Source organism: Drosophila yakuba, unplaced genomic scaffold (assembly GCF_016746365.2).
Source record: "Drosophila yakuba strain Tai18E2 unplaced genomic scaffold, Prin_Dyak_Tai18E2_2.1 Segkk2_quiver_pilon_scaf, whole genome shotgun sequence".
Lineage (NCBI taxonomy): Eukaryota > Metazoa > Arthropoda > Insecta > Diptera > Drosophilidae > Drosophila > Drosophila yakuba.
Window position 1 is genome coordinate 253865 of NW_025048801.1, and position 21489 is coordinate 275353.

The window sequence follows — 21489 nt, forward strand, 5'->3', positions numbered from 1 at the left end:
TTCTTTAATATACCAGGCACTAAGTAGTCCACAGAGGAACAGTCGAATATTCTTCGGCCTATAGCACAGCATGACCTTATTGACGGCTTGCTCGAAACCTTCCAACTTTCGAGGTGACAATCGACACAGGTACCGTAATAAAAGTGAGGCCAGATAAGCCAACCAAACGAATTAATTGTTTTCGTAGGGCAAACTTTCGGAGGCTAAATCATTTTATATGTGGCTTTAATTGGTCCGATCTTTATTCTTGCAACATAATGGCCGATGTCATAAATATTTTTTTATAATGCAATTAAATCATTTTTTAACTCTGGTGTTCCTATGTACTATCCGTCTATCTCTAACAAACCTCCTTGGTTTAATAAAGACTTGACACATCTAAGAAATGTTACGTCCAGACTTTATTAAAATTTAAAAATACCGGTTCTCAATCTATGGCCGATCTATTTCCCAAGTTCTTAAATCACATATTTTACCTTACCTCATTTCGAACAGCCTTGCTCTTACGCGGTATCAAAGTCGAATTTAATATTCTGTCCCACTCTAACCGAAAGCTCACTTCTTTATGCTCTTCAGCAAGTTAAGCCTGTCTATTCGCCAGGTCCCAACGGAATTCCTGGCTGTGTGCTTAGATTCTGTGCGGAAGCCTTGTGCATCTTTAAACAGATGTCATCGATACGGACTTTAGACTTTATTAAAAAGACTTGATTTCTTAGGTTTCCCTGTTGATCTCCTAAATTGGATTCTAAGTTATCTGAATGGCTGGACGCAACTGGTCCTATTTTTTTTTTTTTCTTACGCGCGAGTCCCACGGCCACACCTCCCGCCCAACCGACCGAGGGGCGCTGCTAAAAAACGAGGAAATATTTATATATACTAGTAAGATCTAAGAATATGTTAAATACGTTAGTATAGATCGCTTTAAGAACGGCAGAGAGTGAGAATTAGAGATAATAGATAGAGATAGTCAGAACATAATAATCTGTAGGGATTATGCCACTCATAATTAGATCTACATTGATTTAAAATTAACGGTACGTAATTTCTAGTAAATCTGCTTGGAACAGTGAAGTTTAGCCAACTAACCAAGTCGGGACTATCAACTTCACCACGAATAAGGTTAAAAATATAGACTGTTACAAGCATCGTTCTACGGTTAGCTAAGGAGGGTAAGTTAATAAACATTAGTCTACTGGAATAAGGAGGTAATCTAAGGTTTGCATCCCAATTAAGGCGCCGTAAGGCAAAAAGTAAGAAGTTTTTCTGAACCGATTCAATTCGGTCCGATTAAACTTCATATTGTGGACTCCAAACAGGTGATCCATACTCGAGGATCGGACGGACTAGAGATTTAAATAAGGATTTGTTCATGTAAGGATCATCAAATTCCTTTGACCACCTTTAAATAAAACCAAGCACACCCCTGGCCTTATTGACAATAGACGAAATATGGTCTGAAAATTCAAGTTTAGGGTCCAGAAGAACACCAAGATCATTAACATGTTTTGTTCTGTCCACAGAGCACCCAGTCGCGTGCATTAGGTTGGTACGTGTAGTGACCAACTTAAACTTTACACTGCAATAACACTTCAAGACACCCTCGCCCTAAATTATAGCAGCTTTTGTAAAACAAAAAAAGTGAGAGAATTGTCTTAGACCAATCAGGACAGAATATGATCGTACGATTGAACAGTTAGGGAAAGGAAAGCCTATAGCAGTGACCACCGGCATGCAGCTTTCCAGAGCTTTATTCATTATCAGATAAAACCTCTTGGCGAACGCTCACAATTTTTGACGCTGCCCAATTTAACGTCACATACACGTGGTGATATAATTTAATTATATATATCCAATCCAATAAAAACGAGAGGGATATTTCAATAAATTTCCGTGTGTGATTTGTGTGAAAGTGGAAAAAGTTTAACAAGAGCGATATAGTGAGTTCCCATTTCTAACCAAATTTTCATAGGGATTCAACCCCAAGGCGTAAGGAAGGCCAGGCCTATATAAGGGCATTTGTTTGCTCTACAGCCGACTCTCTTTCTTGTATTCTCCGAGTCACACAAGGGAGCCACCAAGGTCCGCTCCTTTTTACCTTATTAATTAACGACTTTCCCTTGATAATAAAGCATTCGCGTGTACTTATGTACGCTGATGATGTAAAATTATGCCTGCAGTATAAGGACATTTCTCGCCATTTGGACTTACAATCCGATCTAGATTACTTTCAAACGTATTAAACTTAAATGGCTCTAAGTGTAAAGTTATGACCTTTTGTCGTGCCAACTAAATACACGCGACTTACACTCTAAGTGGGTGCACTTTGGACAGAATAACACATGTTGATGATCCTGGTGTTCTTCTGGACCATAAACTAAAATTTTCAGACCATATTTCGTCTATTGTCCATATGACCAGGGGTGTGCTTGATTTTATAAAACGGTGCTCTCCGAATTTACTTTTGTTTTGCCAAAACCAGCGGTGGATTTTAATAAATTCTTAAATAATTCAAGTTCGTAATCAGTACTATTTAAAGTGCCGTTCGCTTCGCGAGTTAATCTTTTGTGATTTGTGCATTATTTTAATAAATTAATTCAATCTGTTTTCTTTCTGTCTTTGCGCTTTGTTTACTCTCTCATTCTTGCGTTGTCCGTTGTGCTGTTTGGTGTTGTTTTTGTACTTAACCCGGTGTACCCGCTCTCCCCATCTCTCGCTCTCCCACACAAAATCCTAAAGTGCAGACTGCGCTCTTGCGGTACATTTTTGATGATGTCTTTTGGTACAGTGGTCAAACCCCAATTAAATATGGAATCCAATGGGATAGGAGTTGCGAATGAAATGAAACTCTTTATGCGCCAAACTAAAAGTGACTTAAAAGGACTGATCAGCAGTTTTGGCGGGGCTAGAGATAGTTTTCGTGGAGCTGATGATCTTCTTTCCACGCTAGATTCACAATTTAATAGCCTCAAGCTATTAGAGGAATCTCCAAAGCGCAAGAAAGCCGCTGGTGGTAGGCTGGCTAAGGGAAACGCCCCGCAACCTCCGGCAAGCGATCAACAGGACTCCACAGCTGATCAGTTGACGATCGCAGCAATCCCTCTAATGTTGCTTAGATCGGCAGGTTACTCAACCGGTGATTCCACACGTCCCGAATAGTTTACCACCACAGAGGAATATTGAGAGCGGACTACCGGCACAAGTTGGCACTTCAGAAATACAACCTGCAGTGCCAAAACCCCTCTCGGTGGTTCCACTAAAGTAACACATTTTTGTTCCTCGGCTTTCTCCTGATCAAACATCATCTGATGTATTGTCTTATATACAAGACAAAACAAAACCCGACAACATAAAAGTGTAAAAATTTAACTTTTCTTATTTTCTCATCTTTCAAGATAACTGTCCCTAATGAGCTATTCTCGACCATATGTTCTGGTGATTTTTGGCCGGATGGTATGGTGGTGAAAAAGTTCGAAGCGAAGAATTAAAATAAAAAAAAGGGTATTAAACTTCGCTAACGTAGCCAGATCACTGTCCCATCCTCCTCTTCAACTTCTACTTCTTTTTCTTCAAAAAACTAAACTATAGTCTCTCTATCTGTTATCAAAATGTAAGAGGCATCGTTTGCATCCCATGCTATTGTGTTTACAGAGACTTGGTTAAAACCGGAGATTCTTAACTCTGAAGTTTTCCCAGGTATGTACACAGTATACAGGCATGATCGTCCCTCCAGGAGGGGTGGTGGAGTCCTAATTGCTGTTAGATTACCCTCACGTCAGAGGAGGTACTTTTTGATGAGTTCCATAACTTAAAATTCTTATGCGTAAGGCTGTCATTTTCTGATATCTATGTTTATATTACGAGCTTTTACATTCCGCCGTCTTCTGAAGTTCCTGAATATATAAACCATTTGTCCGCTATCCAATCCGTTTCAAATAGACTGTCCGATAGGGACTAACTACTTGTTCTAACTAACTACTTGTTCTTTAATATACCAGGCACTAAGTAGTCCACAGAGGAACAGTCGAATATTCTTCGGCCTATAGCACAGCATGACCTTATTGACGGCTTGCTCGAAACCTTCCAACTTTCGAGGTGACAATCGACACAGGTACCGTAATAAAAGTGAGGCCAGATAAGCCAACCAAACGAATTAATTGTTTTCGTAGGGCAAACTTTCGGAGGCTAAATCATTTTATATGTGGCTTTAATTGGTCCGATCTTTATTCTTGCAACATAATGGCCGATGTCATAAATATTTTTTTATAATGCAATTAAATCATTTTTTAACTCTGGTGTTCCTATGTACTATCCGTCTATCTCTAACAAACCTCCTTGGTTTAATAAAGACTTGACACATCTAAGAAATGTTACGTCCAGACTTTATTAAAATTTAAAAATACCGGTTCTCAATCTATGGCCGATCTATTTCCCAAGTTCTTAAATCACATATTTTACCTTACCTCATTTCGAACAGCCTTGCTCTTACGCGGTATCAAAGTCGAATTTAATATTCTGTCCCACTCTAACCGAAAGCTCACTTCTTTATGCTCTTCAGCAAGTTAAGCCTGTCTATTCGCCAGGTCCCAACGGAATTCCTGGCTGTGTGCTTAGATTCTGTGCGGAAGCCTTGTGCATCTTTAAACAGATGTCATCGATACGGACTTTAGACTTTATTAAAAAGACTTGATTTCTTAGGTTTCCCTGTTGATCTCCTAAATTGGATTCTAAGTTATCTGAATGGCTGGACGCAACTGGTCCTATTTTTTTTTTCTTCCGCGCGAGTCCCACGGCCACACCTCCCGCCCAACCGACCGAGGGGCGCTGCTAAAAAACGAGGAAATATTTATATATACTAGTAAGATCTAAGAATATGTTAAATACGTTAGTATAGATCGCTTTAAGAACGGCAGAGAGTGAGAATTAGATATAATAGATAGAGATAGTCAGAACATAATAATCTGTAGGGATTATGCCACTCATAATTAGATCTACATTGATTTAAAATTAACGGTACGTAATTTCTAGTAAATCTGCTTGGAACAGTGAAGTTTAGCCAACTAACCAAGTCGGGACTATCAACTTCACCACGAATAAGGTTAAAAATATAGACTGTTACAAGCATCGTTCTACGGTTAGCTAAGGAGGGTAAGTTAATAAACATTAGTCTACTGGAATAAGGAGGTAATCTATTGCATCCCAATTAAGGCGCCGTAAGGCAAAAAGTAAGAAGTTTTTCTGAACCGATTCAATTCGGTCCGATTAAACTTCATATTGTGGACTCCAAACAGGTGATCCATACTCGAGGATCGGACGGACTAGAGATTTAAATAAGGATTTGTTCATGTAAGGATCATCAAATTCCTTTGACCACCTTTAAATAAAACCAAGCACACCCCTGGCCTTATTGACAATAGACGAAATATGGTCTGAAAATTCAAGTTTAGGGTCCAGAAGAACACCAAGATCATTAACATGTTTTGTTCTGTCCACAGAGCACCCAGTCGCGTGCATTAGGTTGGTACGTGTAGTGACCAACTTAAACTTTACACTGCAATAACACTTCAAGACACCCTCGCCCTAAATTATAGCAGCTTTTGTAAAACAAAAAAAGTGAGAGAATTGTCTTAGACCAATCAGGACAGAATATGATCGTACGATTGAACAGTTAGGGAAAGGAAAGCCTATAGCAGTGACCACCGGCATGCAGCTTTCCAGAGCTTTATTCATTATCAGATAAAACCTCTTGGCGAACGCTCACAATTTTTGACGCTGCCCAATTTAACGTCACATACACGTGGTGATATAATTTAATTATATATATCCAATCCAATAAAAACGAAAGGGATATTTCAATAAATTTCCGTGTGTGATTTGTGTGAAAGTGGAAAAAGTTTAACAAGAGCGATATAGTGAGTTCCCATTTCTAACCAAATTTTCATAGGGATTCGACCCCAAGGCGTAAGGAAGGCCAGGCCTATATAAGGGCATTTGTTTGCTCTACAGCCGACTCTCTTTCTTGTATTCTCCGAGTCACACAAGGGAGCCACCAAGGTCCGCTCCTTTTTACCTTATTAATTAACGACTTTCCCTTGATAATAAAGCATTCGCGTGTACTTATGTACGCTGATGATGTAAAATTATGCCTGCAGTATAAGGACATTTCTCGCCATTTGGACTTACAATCCGATCTAGATTACTTTCAAACCTGGTGCCGTGATAACGTATTAAACTTAAATGGCTCTAAGTGTAAAGTTATGACCTTTTGTCGTGTCAACTAAATACACGCGACTTACACTCTAAGTGGGTGCACTTTGGACAGAATAACACATGTTGATGATCTTGGTGTTCTTCTGGACCATAAACTAAAATTTTCAGACCATATTTCGTCTATTGTCCATATGACCAGGGGTGTGCTTGATTTTATAAAACGGTGGTTAAAGAATTTGATGATCCTTACATGACCAAAACCTTATTCCTATCTCCAGTCCGTCCGATCCTTGAGTATGGAGTCCACAATACGAAGTTTAGTCGGACCGCATTGAATCGGTTCAAAAGAAATTCTTACTTTTTGCCTTACGGCGGCTCAATTGGTATTCAAACATTAGATTACCTCCTTATAAATACCCATACGTCAATACCCGGCGAATATACGTTAGAAGGGAATACTCAAAGTGAACACCCGAAAGTGGATATCCCGGAAGACTTGAACTGACTACACGAAAACCAATACACGGAATAACTTCAGTCAACAGGAGGATTTTGGAAGGAACCAGGACCAATACGCTTGAAGGAAGCCCCAAATTCTACAAAAGTCTCAAGATGGGCGGCAAGTCGTCTAAAGCCTAAGACAAAACCGCCAATGTGATCAACACCATGGAGGTCGTCGACCACAAAGAGGAAATAGCAGGTGTGCAGCATACCCTGGAGTTTATCAGTGCCCTATTAATATTGCTGGCGCTATTGAAGCTAGTAAAAATGTACAAAAGATCAGTACAGCGGAGACGGGACCATCACCATACCCTGGAAAGAATCGTATTCAGTATCCCACAACCCCAATAAGTGCATAATTAAAATGCAAACGGCAAAACAAATAAACAATGAATTCGGTTACAAATTATTGGTGCACGAATGTATATGTCGAAGATTAATTGGTTTATTTGAAATACCCGCACCATCATTAATAGTGTTGTCGTTAATAGGTAGAGTTGCCTATGGGGTGAGTTCTAGAATTTACGATTGTCGTGCGTGTATTGGTGCGCACTGCGAGAAAGTGAAAGGAAAGCCTGTCAAATAGACTTACAAACGGAGGGTCTGAGACGAACGGCTGAGAAGTGTAACCGTGAATATTCGCCATCTACAATCATAGAGGTTTTTCAACGCTAGTACTTAAAATCGAGAAAATAATGAACAATAACGAAAACGACTTATATGTATGTAAAACTCCATCACTATATATATAGCAACACCCAGGTTCCAACGCGTCGAGATCTCATCGCTCCTGATAAAAGTGGGGTAAGTTTGACGGAACCCTGTTTATTCCCTGCATATTTTTATATATACATATACTCTCGTGTTTATTTTATTATTATGCTATTAGTAAATATAAGTATATATTTGTAACAAAGGTAACCGAAGGGTGTCAGATATGTACAGAAATATTTTATTGTTAGTCTCTTCCAGGTTATGTATTTCATTGATGGAAATTAAATATTTTATGTTAAATATTGTTTTAAATAAAAATTACTTTTCAGCGGCAAGTATCAGTCTGTTTTTGTGATGCAAAAACAAGAGCCCTCAGAGCGACTGTTAAAATCGTGAATAGCCAAAAATTTTTGTTGACGTGCGCACCGTTGCTTGGTATTGAATTCGATACTCCTCGCTAAAAACAATTACAGTTAAATTATTATAATCTTTGTATGCTAGCCTTTAATTTTTGTGTTACACATTATACATGGTACTAGCTAACAATTTATTACTCGATATTTTAACTACAACAAAATGAGTAGGTAAACATTTCCAAAAGAGGAGCTGACGCGAGAAGTGGAGTAGGTCAAAAACGATGACATAACGTTTGACGGACAACCTTGACAAAATGGGATAGTATTGCGCGGCCCGCGACGATCCATCAGGCATCCGGACCCATATAGAGGACGGAATATGGCCGAAACATTGCCCGATCGTTTTACAATCAAGCTACAGCTTATGGGACTGCTGACTGAAGAACGGTACGAACTCTTATAGGCACTACTAATATTTATTCTCGTTATGTTGAAGAGGTTACGGGCTTACCAAGATCCCACGACCCAAAATCGACGAGCTTACGCTGCCATCATGGTGCCTGAACATCGGATGCCCCTCCCTTTGCCTGAGTCCTCACCCAGGACATGGGCAAATATCAAAAACAAATCCTGAAGTACTATTCTCTAACTCGTCAAGACGCCCAGGGTCTATACTCAGCAATAACAAATAAACAATTGACAGCGCCCTGAAAATTAGCAATCACAAAGTCACATAAATCTGTTATATTTATCTTTAGCCACTGCATAGCGGTGACGGTGGACAGATAAGACCTTAATCAGCATTTAACTTGTTACTTTAAAAAGATAATTATTTATAATTTTTCTATTATAAATTAAAAAGTATTAATTAAAAATGGTCAACAAATCATTGAATCACTCGCTATCTAGAGATAAGCGTGATTTTGAGGAGATGAGACTACTACAGAAATTAATACCTCTTGGAAACAGCTCGTTGTACAAAAAATGGTCATTTGCATTCCCAAAGAAGTGTTTGTTTCAAATAGCAGGCATGAAACGTAAAGTAGTTGCTTAAGCATCCACAAGCTAGACGGCTGATTTTGAATCTGTCTAAGGTTGTGACAATTTCCCTGTCGAACAAGTCTCTAAGCAATAACCGATTTAAAGAAGAGAAGCTTATGATGAATCAAAGCTTGCCTAAAACAGATTCTAGAGCAGCTGTCTCTAAAATCAGGGGAAAACAGTCCACAAATATGCCCTATATGTAATCAGCGATATGTGTCCCGGATAATAACAATGCCCACATCTTCGAATAGGCCCTGAATTCGTGCGCTGGTGAGAATAACTCTAGTATTCGCACCTCTAAACTCGGTGTATCACAGACAGTTGTGATGCTTTCCGTGGTCCGAAGGACCGACTGTCAAGAAAAGTATAAAATAAACTCAGCTAGAGCCTGCCTAGTCACTGTAGAGATTTTACAAAGTTTGAGATGCCACATTTTTGGGTACTCCAAAAACTATTTTCTTCAGAATCCAATTTGTGGTAAATGTGCTGGATCCCACTAATGGTTCTATTTTGTGCACCAGTGACAAATTCTGCCCAGTAAGTGGTAAAAAACTAAGAAAGCTAAGAGCAGGACCAGGGTCTTATCCGAAAATGGCAACACTGCTAAGTCAAAAAATTCAAATTACTACTCAGGCGGATTCACTCCCAATATTTTATACACTGACAAAGCTCGATCCAATGGGGCTCAACTTCGCTCAAATAAGGCTAAGCAGTCTCAGAATGAATTAAAATCAATACATAACCTTAGCTTTGGAAAAAAATATTGAAAAATAAAATTGGAAACCGTCATTCTGGATATTACCGCAAGAATGGACAATATGTTTAAATTAGTGAGTCTGAGTCTTTTTCGAGAAGTGGAATAGCTTCTCTTAATCGGATTGTGGATTCCAAAATCGGATTGTGGAACGCACGAGGGCTAGCGAGAAACTTTGAGAATCTCCAAATCTTCCTTAACGTACATGTATAGATGCCATGATTGTCACTGAGTCATACATGCGTGAAAAACAGCGCATCTATTTACCTGGCTACACCTTTCACCACGCCTACCATCATTATCCGTTCGTCCTTGTCCCAGTTCCTTCAACCTCCCAACGCAAAGAATGACCGACAAATAGCGATAGTTCAGCTGCAGACATCGGAGGGAACTGTTGAATTCGCAGCTGTGTACGCCCCAATCCCCTCAACCACCCAACGCAAAGAATGACCGACAAATAGCGATAGTTCAGCTGCAGACATCGGAGGGAACTGTTGAATTCGCAGCTGTGCACCCCCATTCAATGAACGATTGTTCATGAGTCTTCACTGCCCCACAAGCTAATCTGTATCTTGGTCGTAAAACTATCGGGCAATGTTTCGGCCACATTCCCTCCCCTTCATGCGTCCTCATGCCTGATGGATCGTCGCGGGCCGCGCAATACAATCCCCTTTTGTCAAGGTTGTCCGTCAAACGTTATGTCATCGTTTTTGACCTACTCCACTTCTCGCGTCTGCACCTCTTTTGGAAATGTTTACCTACTCATTTTGTTGTATTCATAATGTATTTTGTATTCATCACCGGACAACGGTGCGTACGTCAACAAAAATTGTTGGCTTTTCACGACTACAAACGTCGCTCTAAGGGGTCATGTCTTTGCATATCAAAAACAAGGCGGATACTCGCCACTGAAAAGTTTTTTTATTTAAACAAAATTGAACATTGAACGTAAAATTGCATTTGCCAGCGCTAAGCTACCCGCTAAGATAAATAATCAAACTCTTAGAAACACAGCTTCCGCTTGGAGACCAAACCATGTACAACTTATTGGGCTTCAATCAAACTGCATCGGTCAGCATAATTGAATTTCACAACGCAGAGAAATAATTTCGGCATCAAACTTTTATTCTAAACATTATTGAAAGTTTAAGAAGTTTCAAAATAAAAGTTTCTGGCCTAGGTTGATTGGGTCTGGAATTAGAATCGAGATGTCAGTCTGTTTCGAGATCGGATCGATAACGATCTAAGATAAAATCCGATAAGACACTATTCTGTAATATTCTATAAGTTTAAAAAGTTTATCATTAATAAATTTACTAAAATATTAAAATAAAATATTTTTTTAATTAATTTTTCAACAACAATTTTAATTTACATATTTAAAAATATAGAGAAAACACGGGAACAGTGTTCCGTCAAACTTACCCCACTTTAATCCGGAGCGATGAGATCTCGACGCGTTGGATCCTGGATGTTGTTATATATACTAATGGAATTATACATGCATTCGTGCACCAATAATTTGCAAGTCGAACAGAAACGTAATAAATACAAACAAAAAAGAATATACACTAAGTAAAGGTCGTCTATCTAGATAATTATATGTATATATGCGCGTCGGTATAATTGTTTTCGACGGCACGCTTCGGCCGCTACCCGATTCTCAGATTACTTTCAGTCCTCATATCTGTTGAGCGGACTCCGTTTCCCGGGCTATGCACTATTGGTGTTGCGGAATACTGGATAAGATCCTTTCCTAGTAGATCCTTACTAGTTTTAGCTCCAGTGTATGTTACACATCTAGTATCTCATCTCTGTGGTCGATGACTTCCCTGACGTGATCAACACTGTGATCACATTGGCGGTGTATCGGATGCCTTTGACTCCTTGCCGCCCATCTTGATACTTCTTTTCTATCCATTTGGCGCAGTCGGTAGGATTGTAGTTTTCTTCAAGAGTATTCCCTATGCTGGTCTTTGATCCTTACAGTCCAAGTCCTGGTATTCTGGGGGTTAGTGCAAGATTGAGTTCTCGCTCGAACCGAAGAACATGGTGTTTGAGACAGTCTGCACTTGAGTATGATACCGCCCGATGACAGGCTTCCAGAGAATAAAATCGCGAGGAATCTCGCGAAGGGAATCTCGAAAATTGAATCTCGAGACTCTCGGGTCTTGACTACTTTCTCGGTGGGCTGAGGTCTTTTTATACCGGCTTACAGCTTTTCCTGAGCTACTCCGGACATAGGTCTTTTATGCCTAGTGTTGCCACCTTGGAGTCATATTTCTAAATTACCCTATCAATACACCCTCGGTGAACTGTGCCTGTAACTGGAGTAGGACTTTTCTGTAACCTATTGAGGCCGCTGAACTGGTCATCGGACATTCGGTTATTGTCGACTTGCATTTTCTTTGTCGAGTTCTGTCTGACTCAAGGAGATGTTAATACCCCTGCTTTAGATGTGAATCTTCAAAGTCTTATGATCTTACAAATAGGCTGTACGTAACAATTATTTAAAAATAATTGAACTTGAATTTGCTATCTACCTAAATTATTATTAATAATATGTAATATATGTAATATTTAATTGGTACTCAGGAAGCATATTTATATATATAACGTCCGAGAGGACTTAAAATATTTAAAATAAAATGTTTCCATGTTCCCCAACTAGGCAAGTTTTCTAACTATTGCTTTTTGGATATATTGGACTAATTTTTCAATTACTTAAATGTTTTTTAACATGTAAAAATGATCACTCAGTTGTATACCCGTTACTCGTAGTGTTAAAGGGTATACTAGATTCGTTGAAAAGTATGTAACAGGCAGAACGAAGCGTTTTCGACCATATAAGGTATATATATTCTTGATCAGTATCAATAGCCGAGTCGATGTGGCCATGTCCGTCTGTCCACCTGTCCGTCCGTCCGTATGAACGTCGAGATCTCAGGAACTATAAAAGCTAGAATGTTAAGATTAAGTATGCAGACTACGGATACATAGACGCAAAGCAAGTTTGTTGGCCACGACCACTCTATCGCCCACAAACCGCCCAAAACTGCCATGTCCACACTTTTGAAAACTGTTTTGATATTTTATTTAGCTTGCTTTTTTGTTTATCAGTTTCAAAGTTCAATTCTATCAAAAACATTATTTTAAAAAATAATTTATAAAAATAATTATTTAAAAATTAAATATAAACTTGTTTATTGTTAAATTGATTTTTTTAGGCACGACGTTCAGACACGTTCGTCCCACCAAATTTATAGTATAACGTGATCACCCGGTTACCAGTAATAACACATGCAGTTTTCCTTCTTGGGTCTTTATTCGTGCTTGGACTTACAAAGAAATCTGATTATCCGTCCGTAGGGCTGGATTGTTCACCGGCCGCGTTCCTCTCGTCGTTCTGAGCGGCGCTGACCTTCGTTCTTAGGCGCTCGTCACTTGGACTGAGAATTGTTGTCTTACGCAGACTCACGGCAGATAACGGCTGTGTTCCCCAAGGCAAACGCTGTGGAACAGCAACACGCCAACCCCACGTCTGGTTCGGACTGGTGGCGACGGAACACAGCGGGCTTGGATCACACGGACACACCTAGGCTATCGCCTGGTTGAAGTACTCGGTATCCTACAGGGTCCACCGGGTCTACACCGCACTTCCTGTCGCTTTTCCTGTGCCCTCCTTGGTTTGTCTTCGCCTGTTAAATGCCTCTGGGCTACCCGTGCTGCGTCGTATTGGACCTCAGCTACCTGCGTCTCAATTCGGAGACTTTCCTTGTCCCGAACGTCTTGAGATAGCAATCTTGCTCCTTATTGACTACCACGGCTGTGGCTCCTCTGCTGACTTCGTTCTTACGTTGTTGACTGGTTCTCGTTGACTGTCCCACTTCCAGCGTTCGGTCTTCTTATAGGGGCCTCCTTTAACGGTTTATCCCTTTGCTCTCCAATCTCCGGATCCAAAGACCACGATTTTACCGTTGGCCCGGTCCAAAGTTCGACTTTTCCCGTTACTCGCCTTTACACCTTCTGACTTGTCAAACTCTCTTTTCTATAAGTTCAGAGTCTCAACACTCTCTTTCTCCACTTCCAGAGTCTCCAAACTCTCTTTCTCCAGCTCAGAGACTCCAAACTCTCATTCGCCAGGTTTCGCACTGCTGTTACTACGCTTTGAAGTGATGCGTAACTGGCAACGGCAGGCCCTTCTCATGCGATCACCATCCGCATTTGTGCTGAGTTTCAACTCCTCACATCTGCCCCTTTCTTCGGGAAAATTCAAATCCGACCTTGCAGTTACCGCGGAACACTCCCGAGATCTCGTTGACGCTCACAGCTCCATCTCGAGTTCCACAGCGCCGATCTCCATCCATTATGTTCCTCGTTCCTCCTTTTAAAATGTTGCCGCCCATTCGTATTTCTGTGACGCTACTTCGGGGGGTACTTCGTACCGCGGGGAAGCGGGTACCTCCCTTATCTCCTGACCGAGTGCTTCCTCCTCCTGCCAGGCGACTACGTTCCAAGCCGCTTGCTTCTCTGCCTCCGCCTTTTGGAGCTCCTGGCGCCACCTCCTCTCGGACTCCTCCTTGCTCCTCGACCTGTTTTGCACCTTGTGCATGGCCGCCCGCTGCTGCATACGGATGCGCGCCGCCTTAGCGGCTTCGTACTCCTCGTGGGCCGCCAACCGTGCCGCTTGCGGGGCTTTAATCGCCACCAGCCGGTCGGCCTCCGACCGTTGGCGACTGCCATTGCCTCCGACGTTTCTCCGCTCCTTCTAGGGTTCCGCCACGCCCCCTCGAAGACCGGCACGACCCCCGGAAGGATCCGGTTGTCTATCGCACTCCTGGCCCTCCTGAGTCCCCAGGTCCTCCTTTCCTTCGCGTGGCCTTCCTCCCACTCCAGTTCACTCTCGTCCGATGTGACCACTGGTTCTGCGTCTTCGCCTCGATCGTCCTTGGCACCGCGCCTTGGAGTGCGGGTGGACCGCGGGTTAGGCCGTCGCCTACCCCTGCCTACCCCCTCGGCGGGCCCTTCGGGACTCTGACACAGAACGGCCAGCCTCGATTGGTGCTCCGTAGTGCGTGTATCCATGGTGGTTTCGAACTTTTTATGTCTCGAACCCTTTGCCAACGTCTCCACCAAACCTCGGTTTCGGTCCTCCTCTTTGGCTGTCACCGTTCTTGCGTTTTTGGCGTTCTTGTGTCTTCCAACTCTCGACGCCTAACATTACGGTACCGTTCCTTTGGTTTGTACCGTCTTTCCTCTTTCCTCGGGAAAAATTGAACGGCATTCTTATTGAACGGTTGCGCAATCTCATTGTCTTCTCTGACCTGAGCCGGATTGGATCCTCGTTCCCAGGTGTTGGGGCTGTTGACTCTGTCGGAAACCAGACGGATAAACGGTCATTCTTTCGCCTTCCTTTCCCTCTGTATCGCTTTGCTCGGTTATGTCCATTGGCGCAATGGTTCGCTAGTGGTCTGCCTCCGTTGACTCTCGGCCTGACGCTATAACGATCGTCTGACTCGCTGTCTGCACCCGTTGACTCTTGCCTTGGCCTGACGCTAGGACGGTTTTCGGGTCTCGCCCGCTCTCAGGTATTGTCGTCCTTGCCCATTCCGCTGCTGGAGACCTTCCCTACCCTTGGTGGCGGTTGTTGAGGCAGGATTCTGTTTCGCTCGTGGTCCGTTTCCGTTGACTCTCACCTTGGCCTGACGCTAGAACGGTTGTTGGATTCGTAATCTGCGCCCGTTGACTCTCGCCCTGGCCTGACGCTAGAACGGTTGCCGAGCCAAGTCTGTTCTCAGGTGCTGTCATTATCAACTTTCCCACCGTTTGTGACCTTACTCTTCCCTGGTGGTGGTTGTCGAGGCAATACTCTGGTCCGCATCCGTTGACTGTCGCCTTGGCCTGACGCTGTAATGGTTGTCGGACTCGCAGTTTGCTTCCTGACGCTAGAAAGGCTGCCGAACCCCGTCCGTTCTCAGGTATTGTCGTTTTCCTGCTTTCTTCCGATGGATCCGCAACTGCGCTCCTCCCAACCCTGCTGCTTTAGACCGCCGCAGGCTATAATGCCTTTCTTGGTCCTGGGACACCCTCCCTAGGTTCCTCCGCACAATCTCGAAGATCTCTCTTTCTTCTCAGCGTTTCCTTCTGTGGTTCCCTTCCTGTACCTAGAGTTTCTCTGTCGTAGAGTACGTTCGGTAATCTTGGCTCTCGGCCCTTTGTCAAAAATTCCGGAGAGTAGCCTGTGGAATCTGACACACTGTAATTCACAGCCAGCATGTTTTCGGGCCATCTTTCATCCCAATTCCTCTGGTTCTGCCCGGCAAACTGCGCTATCATTGTCTTCACAGTGCGGTTGGCTCTCTCCGTCAGATTCTCCTGCAGGGTGTACGGCGCCGTAAGCTTCTGCTCTACTCCCATGTCGCTAAGGAACTTCTTGAAAGCCTGGGGAGGGTGCTACCCTCCCATACGTAGTCTGGGAACTTTTGAGGATGTGCCTTTACCTTCTCCCGCATTTCCGTGATCCAGCTGCATTTTTATTCGGCCTCTTTGTCCTGCGTTCTTCTCAACATTTCGAGTTCTGCTGAGACCGACTCTGGCAGTGGCTGCCTCGATAAAGCATCTTCTACCACGTTCAACTGGCCTTTCCTATATGCTACCTCGAAGTCATACTGCTGCAACTCCAACGTCCATTTGGCAGTTCTTCCCGAACGGCTTGTTCAGCCAATTCAATGCCATATGATCCGTCATTACCTTAAAGTGGGAGCCCTCAAGGTACGGCGTTAGCTTCCGAATAGCCAAGCACTCCATTTCTGTTGTTGAGTAGTTCTTGTCGGCTCCGTTTAGGGTCCGGCTGGAGTATGAAATGATCTTTTCGCCATCGTCTGTGTCCTGCGTAAGGATCGCGCCAATCCCGTAGTCACTGGCGTCCGTTTGCAGGATGAACATTTTTCCGAAGTCGGGGCACGCCAAGACTGGGTCGGTAACCCAGATTGGTTTAACCTCCTCGAAGGCTTGCTGTGACCATGTCCACTTGGTACCCTTGCGGAGGAGGTCGTTGAGTGGCCTTACAATGCGCGCGAAGTCAGGCACGAAACGTCGGTACCAAGATGCGTCTCCAACGTATTGCCTCAGCTCGCGGACCGATGACGGTGGTTCTAGCTGGGCTATGGCTGCTACCTTCTCTGGGTCCGTGCCTATCCCTTGGCAAACGGCGGAACACTTCCCTGAGGTTTTTTTTGTGTTCTCCTAGGGTGCGACCAATCGCGATTATGTCATTTTGATAAGCAAAGGCATGTGGCGACATTTCCGGTCCAATCACCTGATCCTGGGCCCGTTGAAATGTGGCCGACGCGGAGTGTAGTCCAAACGGCATCACTCTCCATTGGAACAGCCCTTTTCGTGGGACCGTTAAAGCCGTGAAGCCCCGGCTTGACTCTTCCAACGGTATTTGCCAATACCCATCCTTCAGGTCCAGACTGCTTATGAAGCGCGCCTCCCTTAGTTGGTCGAGGATGTAGTTTAACCGTGTCATCGGGTATGCATCTTTTATGGATTTCGCTTTTATCTGCCTGAAGTCCACGCATAGTCTCCTTTTTCCCGTTTTCTTTTTCACCATGACTATAATGAGCTGTACGGGCTCCTTGAATGCTCAATCATTCCCATCTCCAGAAGTTCGTCCACCTTTGCATTGATCTCCCCTTGAATCTTTGGATTACGTTGTTGACTGGTATACTTGTTCTCGTTGACTGTCCCGCTTCCAGCGTTCGGCCTGCTTATATAGGCCTCATTTACCGGTTCATCCCTTTGGTCTCCAGTCTCCGGATCCAAAGTCCACGATTTTACCGTGACTCTTTAAACTCACTTTTCTATAAGTTCAGAGTCTCAACACTCTCATTCTCCACTTCCAGAGTCTCCAAACTCTCCTTCTCCAGCTCAGAGTCTCCAAACTCTCTTTCTCCAGGCTTCGCACTGCCGTTACTACGTAACCGTTGTTACGTAACTGGCAACGGCACGCCCTCATCATGCGATCACCATCCAAATGCGGAGTTTCAACTCCTCACAATCTGATACCCGTTACTCAGCTAGTGGAAGTACGAAGAAGAGTCTTCCACACTGACAGTTTTTGGTGGTTTGTGGGCGTTAGAATGGGCGTGGCAAAAAATTGTTTGGCAAATCGATAGAAATTTACAAGACTATTACAAAAATGAAAAAATATCAAAACATTTTTCAAAAGTGTGGGCATGGCAGCTTTGGGCGGTTTGTGGGCGTAAGAGTGGACGTGGCAACATGAATCAACAATCTTGCGCTGTGTCTATGTACCTGGAGTCTGATTGCTTAGTCTCAACTTGCTAGCTTGTGTAGTTCCTGAGATCTCAGCGTTCATACGGACGGACAGACATATCGACTCGGGTATTGATCCTGATCCAGAATATATATACTTTATATGGTCGGAAACGCTTCCTTCTGCCTGTTACATATTTTTCAACGAATGTAGTATATCCTTTTACTCTAAGAGTAACGGGTATAAAATAAAGATAAATGATGTAAATAAATGATGATTATGTTGTTCAAGTATATATATTTACCATTTATATGAGACACGGCGTGGCTTTCAGTTATGTTTATCGCCATGATCAGAATTAAAACTATACCACAAGCTTTAACTCTGTCGCACATTTTTATCCCAGCAGTCTTTTTTTTCAACATATGAATATCGATGGCTTCAAAAATATTCAGGTACAATATATACTTATAGCTGCAAAATAAGTTATAGAAATTAGAGGTGATCCCAAGATTTCATTTTTGTTTGTGGCATCCTAAAATAAAGCCTAAAATGGAAATTCATAATTAGTAATTAGGCCAAGTAATTTTTTCGGTAACTGCAAAAAAATATTTCTTATAATTAAATCGTTACTAAAAATATAGAGAACAATAAAGTAAATTTCCTCAACTACTACAAGCCTGTTTGTCGATACTGGAAGAATTTTTGATTGACCAAAAAAAAGTAAACTTAAAAAATTTAAATTTGAAAATTGTATTCCTGCTCTTTTTGGATTCGGTAGAAATATATTTGGCATATCGACTCAATTTAAAAGAACAATTTGCCTAAAAAACCTTATCATTGATGTCTTGTCGACTGAGAAAAATGAGATAATTACCATTGTATGGTATTTTACTGTACAAATTAAACTAATATAGTAAGCAAATTTCGATTTTTTTTTAGAATTTAGGACGGTATTCATAGGTCTCTTTGGTGTGTCCACCGGTGTCCTAAAAACTTAGCGATAATTCTTCTGGGAAAGATTTGTTCTTTTTTAACGAAGTCTCATACTTAAATTTTCTGGCACCATTACATTTTACCACAGATTCATATAAAAGTTTCATATAAGTTATATGATGTTCCCAAAGCAAAGATGGAAAAATATATAAAATATTTTAATGTTGATTTAGGGAAAGTTCGATACTTGTAGGATCCCATGGTGTAGTTGATGGAAATTTCTTTTTTTCTAACGCGGATTTTTATTTTCATAATGTGTCGTTTTTCGTTTCCTATAGCTCTGGACCTTTTTATACCCGTTACTCGTAGAGTAAAAGGGTATACTAGATTCGTTGAAAAGTATGTAACAGGCAGGAAGGAATTTTTTTTTCAAGTTTTAAAATATACAAAAATTTAAAAGAACAAGAGAGAATGCTATATTTGAGTATCTGTAAAAGTTGGAAAAAAAGATAATAAATAAAACAAGAGAGAACGCTATAGTCGAGTTCCCCGACTATCTGATACCCGTTACTCAGCTAGTGGAAGTGCGAAGGAGGTCTTCAACACTGACAGTTTTTGGCGGTTTGTGGGCGTTAGAGTGGGCGTGGCAAAAAGTGTTTTGGCAAATCGATAGAAATTTACAAGACTAATACAAAAATGAAAAAATATTAAAACATTTTTCAAAAGTGTGGGCGTGGCAGTTTTCGGCGGTTTGTGGGCGTTAGAGTGGGCGTGGCAGCATGATTCGACAAACTTGCGCTGCGTCTATGTCCCTGGAGTCTGTATGCTTAGTCTCAACTTTCTAGCTTTTGTAGTTCCTGAGATCTCGACGTTCATACGGACAGACAGACGGACAGACGGACGGACAGACGGACGGACAGACGGACAGACGGACAGACGGACGGACAGACGGACATGGCCAAATCGACTCGGCTATTGATCCTGATCAAGAATATATATACTTCATATGGTCGGAAACGCATCCTTCTGCCTGTTACATACTTTTCAACGAATCTAGTATACCCTTTTACTCTACGAGTAACGGGTATAAAAATACAAATTTAAAGCTGCAGGCGTGGCAATTTTCTTGTTGGAAATCGATAGAAATTTACAAAACTAACAAACATATTAAGTATATATATTCCTGATCAGGATCAATAGCCGAGTCGATCTGGCCATGTCCGTATGAACGTCGAGATCTCAAGAACTACAAAAGCTAGAAAGTTGAGATTAATCATACAGACTCCAGAGGCATAGACGCAGTACAAGTTTGTCGATTCATGTTGCTAGTTTGTATCGATTTACAAAAAAACTTTTTGCCGCGCCCACTCTAACGCCCACAAACCGCCAAAAACTGTCAGTGTTGAAGACTCTCCTTCGCACTTCCACTAGCTGAGTAACGGGTAATCAGATAGTCGGGGGACTCGACTATAGCGTTCTCTCTTGTTTTAAACACTACTCAAAGTTAAAATTTTATTTTGAAAGTTGGACGAGAACATTACTTGTTAAATATACAAATTGTTAAGTTTACACGCACAAAATAAGCAACATATTACATAGTACACACCTCAAGAATGAGTATTCATTTCAAATTTGATGGGTTTAGGTCTTGTGGTTGAGGAGATATTAATTTTAGTAAGCACTAAAAAACAAAGCTCTCCGATGGCACGTGCTTTATGTTAGTAACTTCTGACTTTACAGCTGTTAGTTTTAACATTGGACTGTTAATTTATTCCAAAAAAACAGGTAAAATTCCATTTGCCAGGTAATAGTTCAAAAGGGTTGAATCCAAAAAATTATTCAAATCGGTTCAGTGTTTTAGAAGTTAGAAAGTTGTTCAAAGTTTAACCTTTTTTGGGTTGCAAAATAGGCAGTTTTTTTGTAGAAAATTCGGACTTTGCGGTCGATTTTCAGGTATAATATATATCGGACCAGCTTGGTTATGGTCTCTATGGAAAGGGTCATTAAATCGCGGTAAAACCAAGGTAGAATAAATGTATAATATTCTTTGCACGTGCAGGAGTACCTGTTTTACCAAAGTACTAGTTTTCACATATTTTTTAACTTTGATGGAAAAAACATTGATCTTACACCGACTTATGGGTTTGGAGTATGAGGTGTTGTTCTTGAATATGTTCTTTATCATATTCAAAAGAGATCGGGTCCCCCGACGTCCCACACCGAATTTCCAAGGCTAAAGATACTTTCAACTCAGCGTAAAAATAGAGCGGCTTAGTGCAAATTCTGTAACAAGCGCAGTCGCTGCGCAGTACGAAATTTTATGGCGGGCACACATTTTTTCCTGTATTTTCGGCTTGTTTTTCAAACTCCGACTTTGTAATGATTTTAAATGAATGTATAATAAATAATTATTCTTCAAAAATATTAAATGAAGTAAAATTGAATGATTATTTTGAACAAAGAGTGCATATATTTTAGCTACCTGACTTTTTTCGTCTGGGTATAGCATTATTTCAAAAACTGGTGTTTTGATTATATGTGGAATGTGGGGTATTAGTTTTTCAGAATTTATGGGAATTAATGAATAGTGCTTTAAAAGTTTTGGATTAAAAATACCTAAGCGTGTCAGCTGCAGACCAAGCTCTATGTATTTATTGTATTCAGTTTGTTGTTGTAGGCTGAAAATTATTAAAGCT

General features: G+C 41.6%; 1 protein-coding gene across 4 annotated transcripts in view; it reads right to left on the reverse strand.

The window, feature by feature from the left end:
* Positions 1-21489, reverse strand: part of LOC26535090 (lachesin) — a 286736-nt gene that overhangs the window by 238045 nt on the left and 27202 nt on the right. For 3 of the 4 annotated variants that reach the window (XM_039377312.1, XM_039377314.1, XM_039377310.1), the window contains exon 2: positions 18162-18404. The exons of the other annotated variant lie outside the window; for it this stretch is intronic. In XM_039377312.1, the coding sequence (XP_039233246.1) occupies positions 18162-18282 (121 nt within the window). In that variant the 5' untranslated portion in view covers positions 18283-18404. The remainder of the gene's footprint in view (positions 1-18161; positions 18405-21489) is intronic. 4 annotated transcript variants of the gene reach the window in all.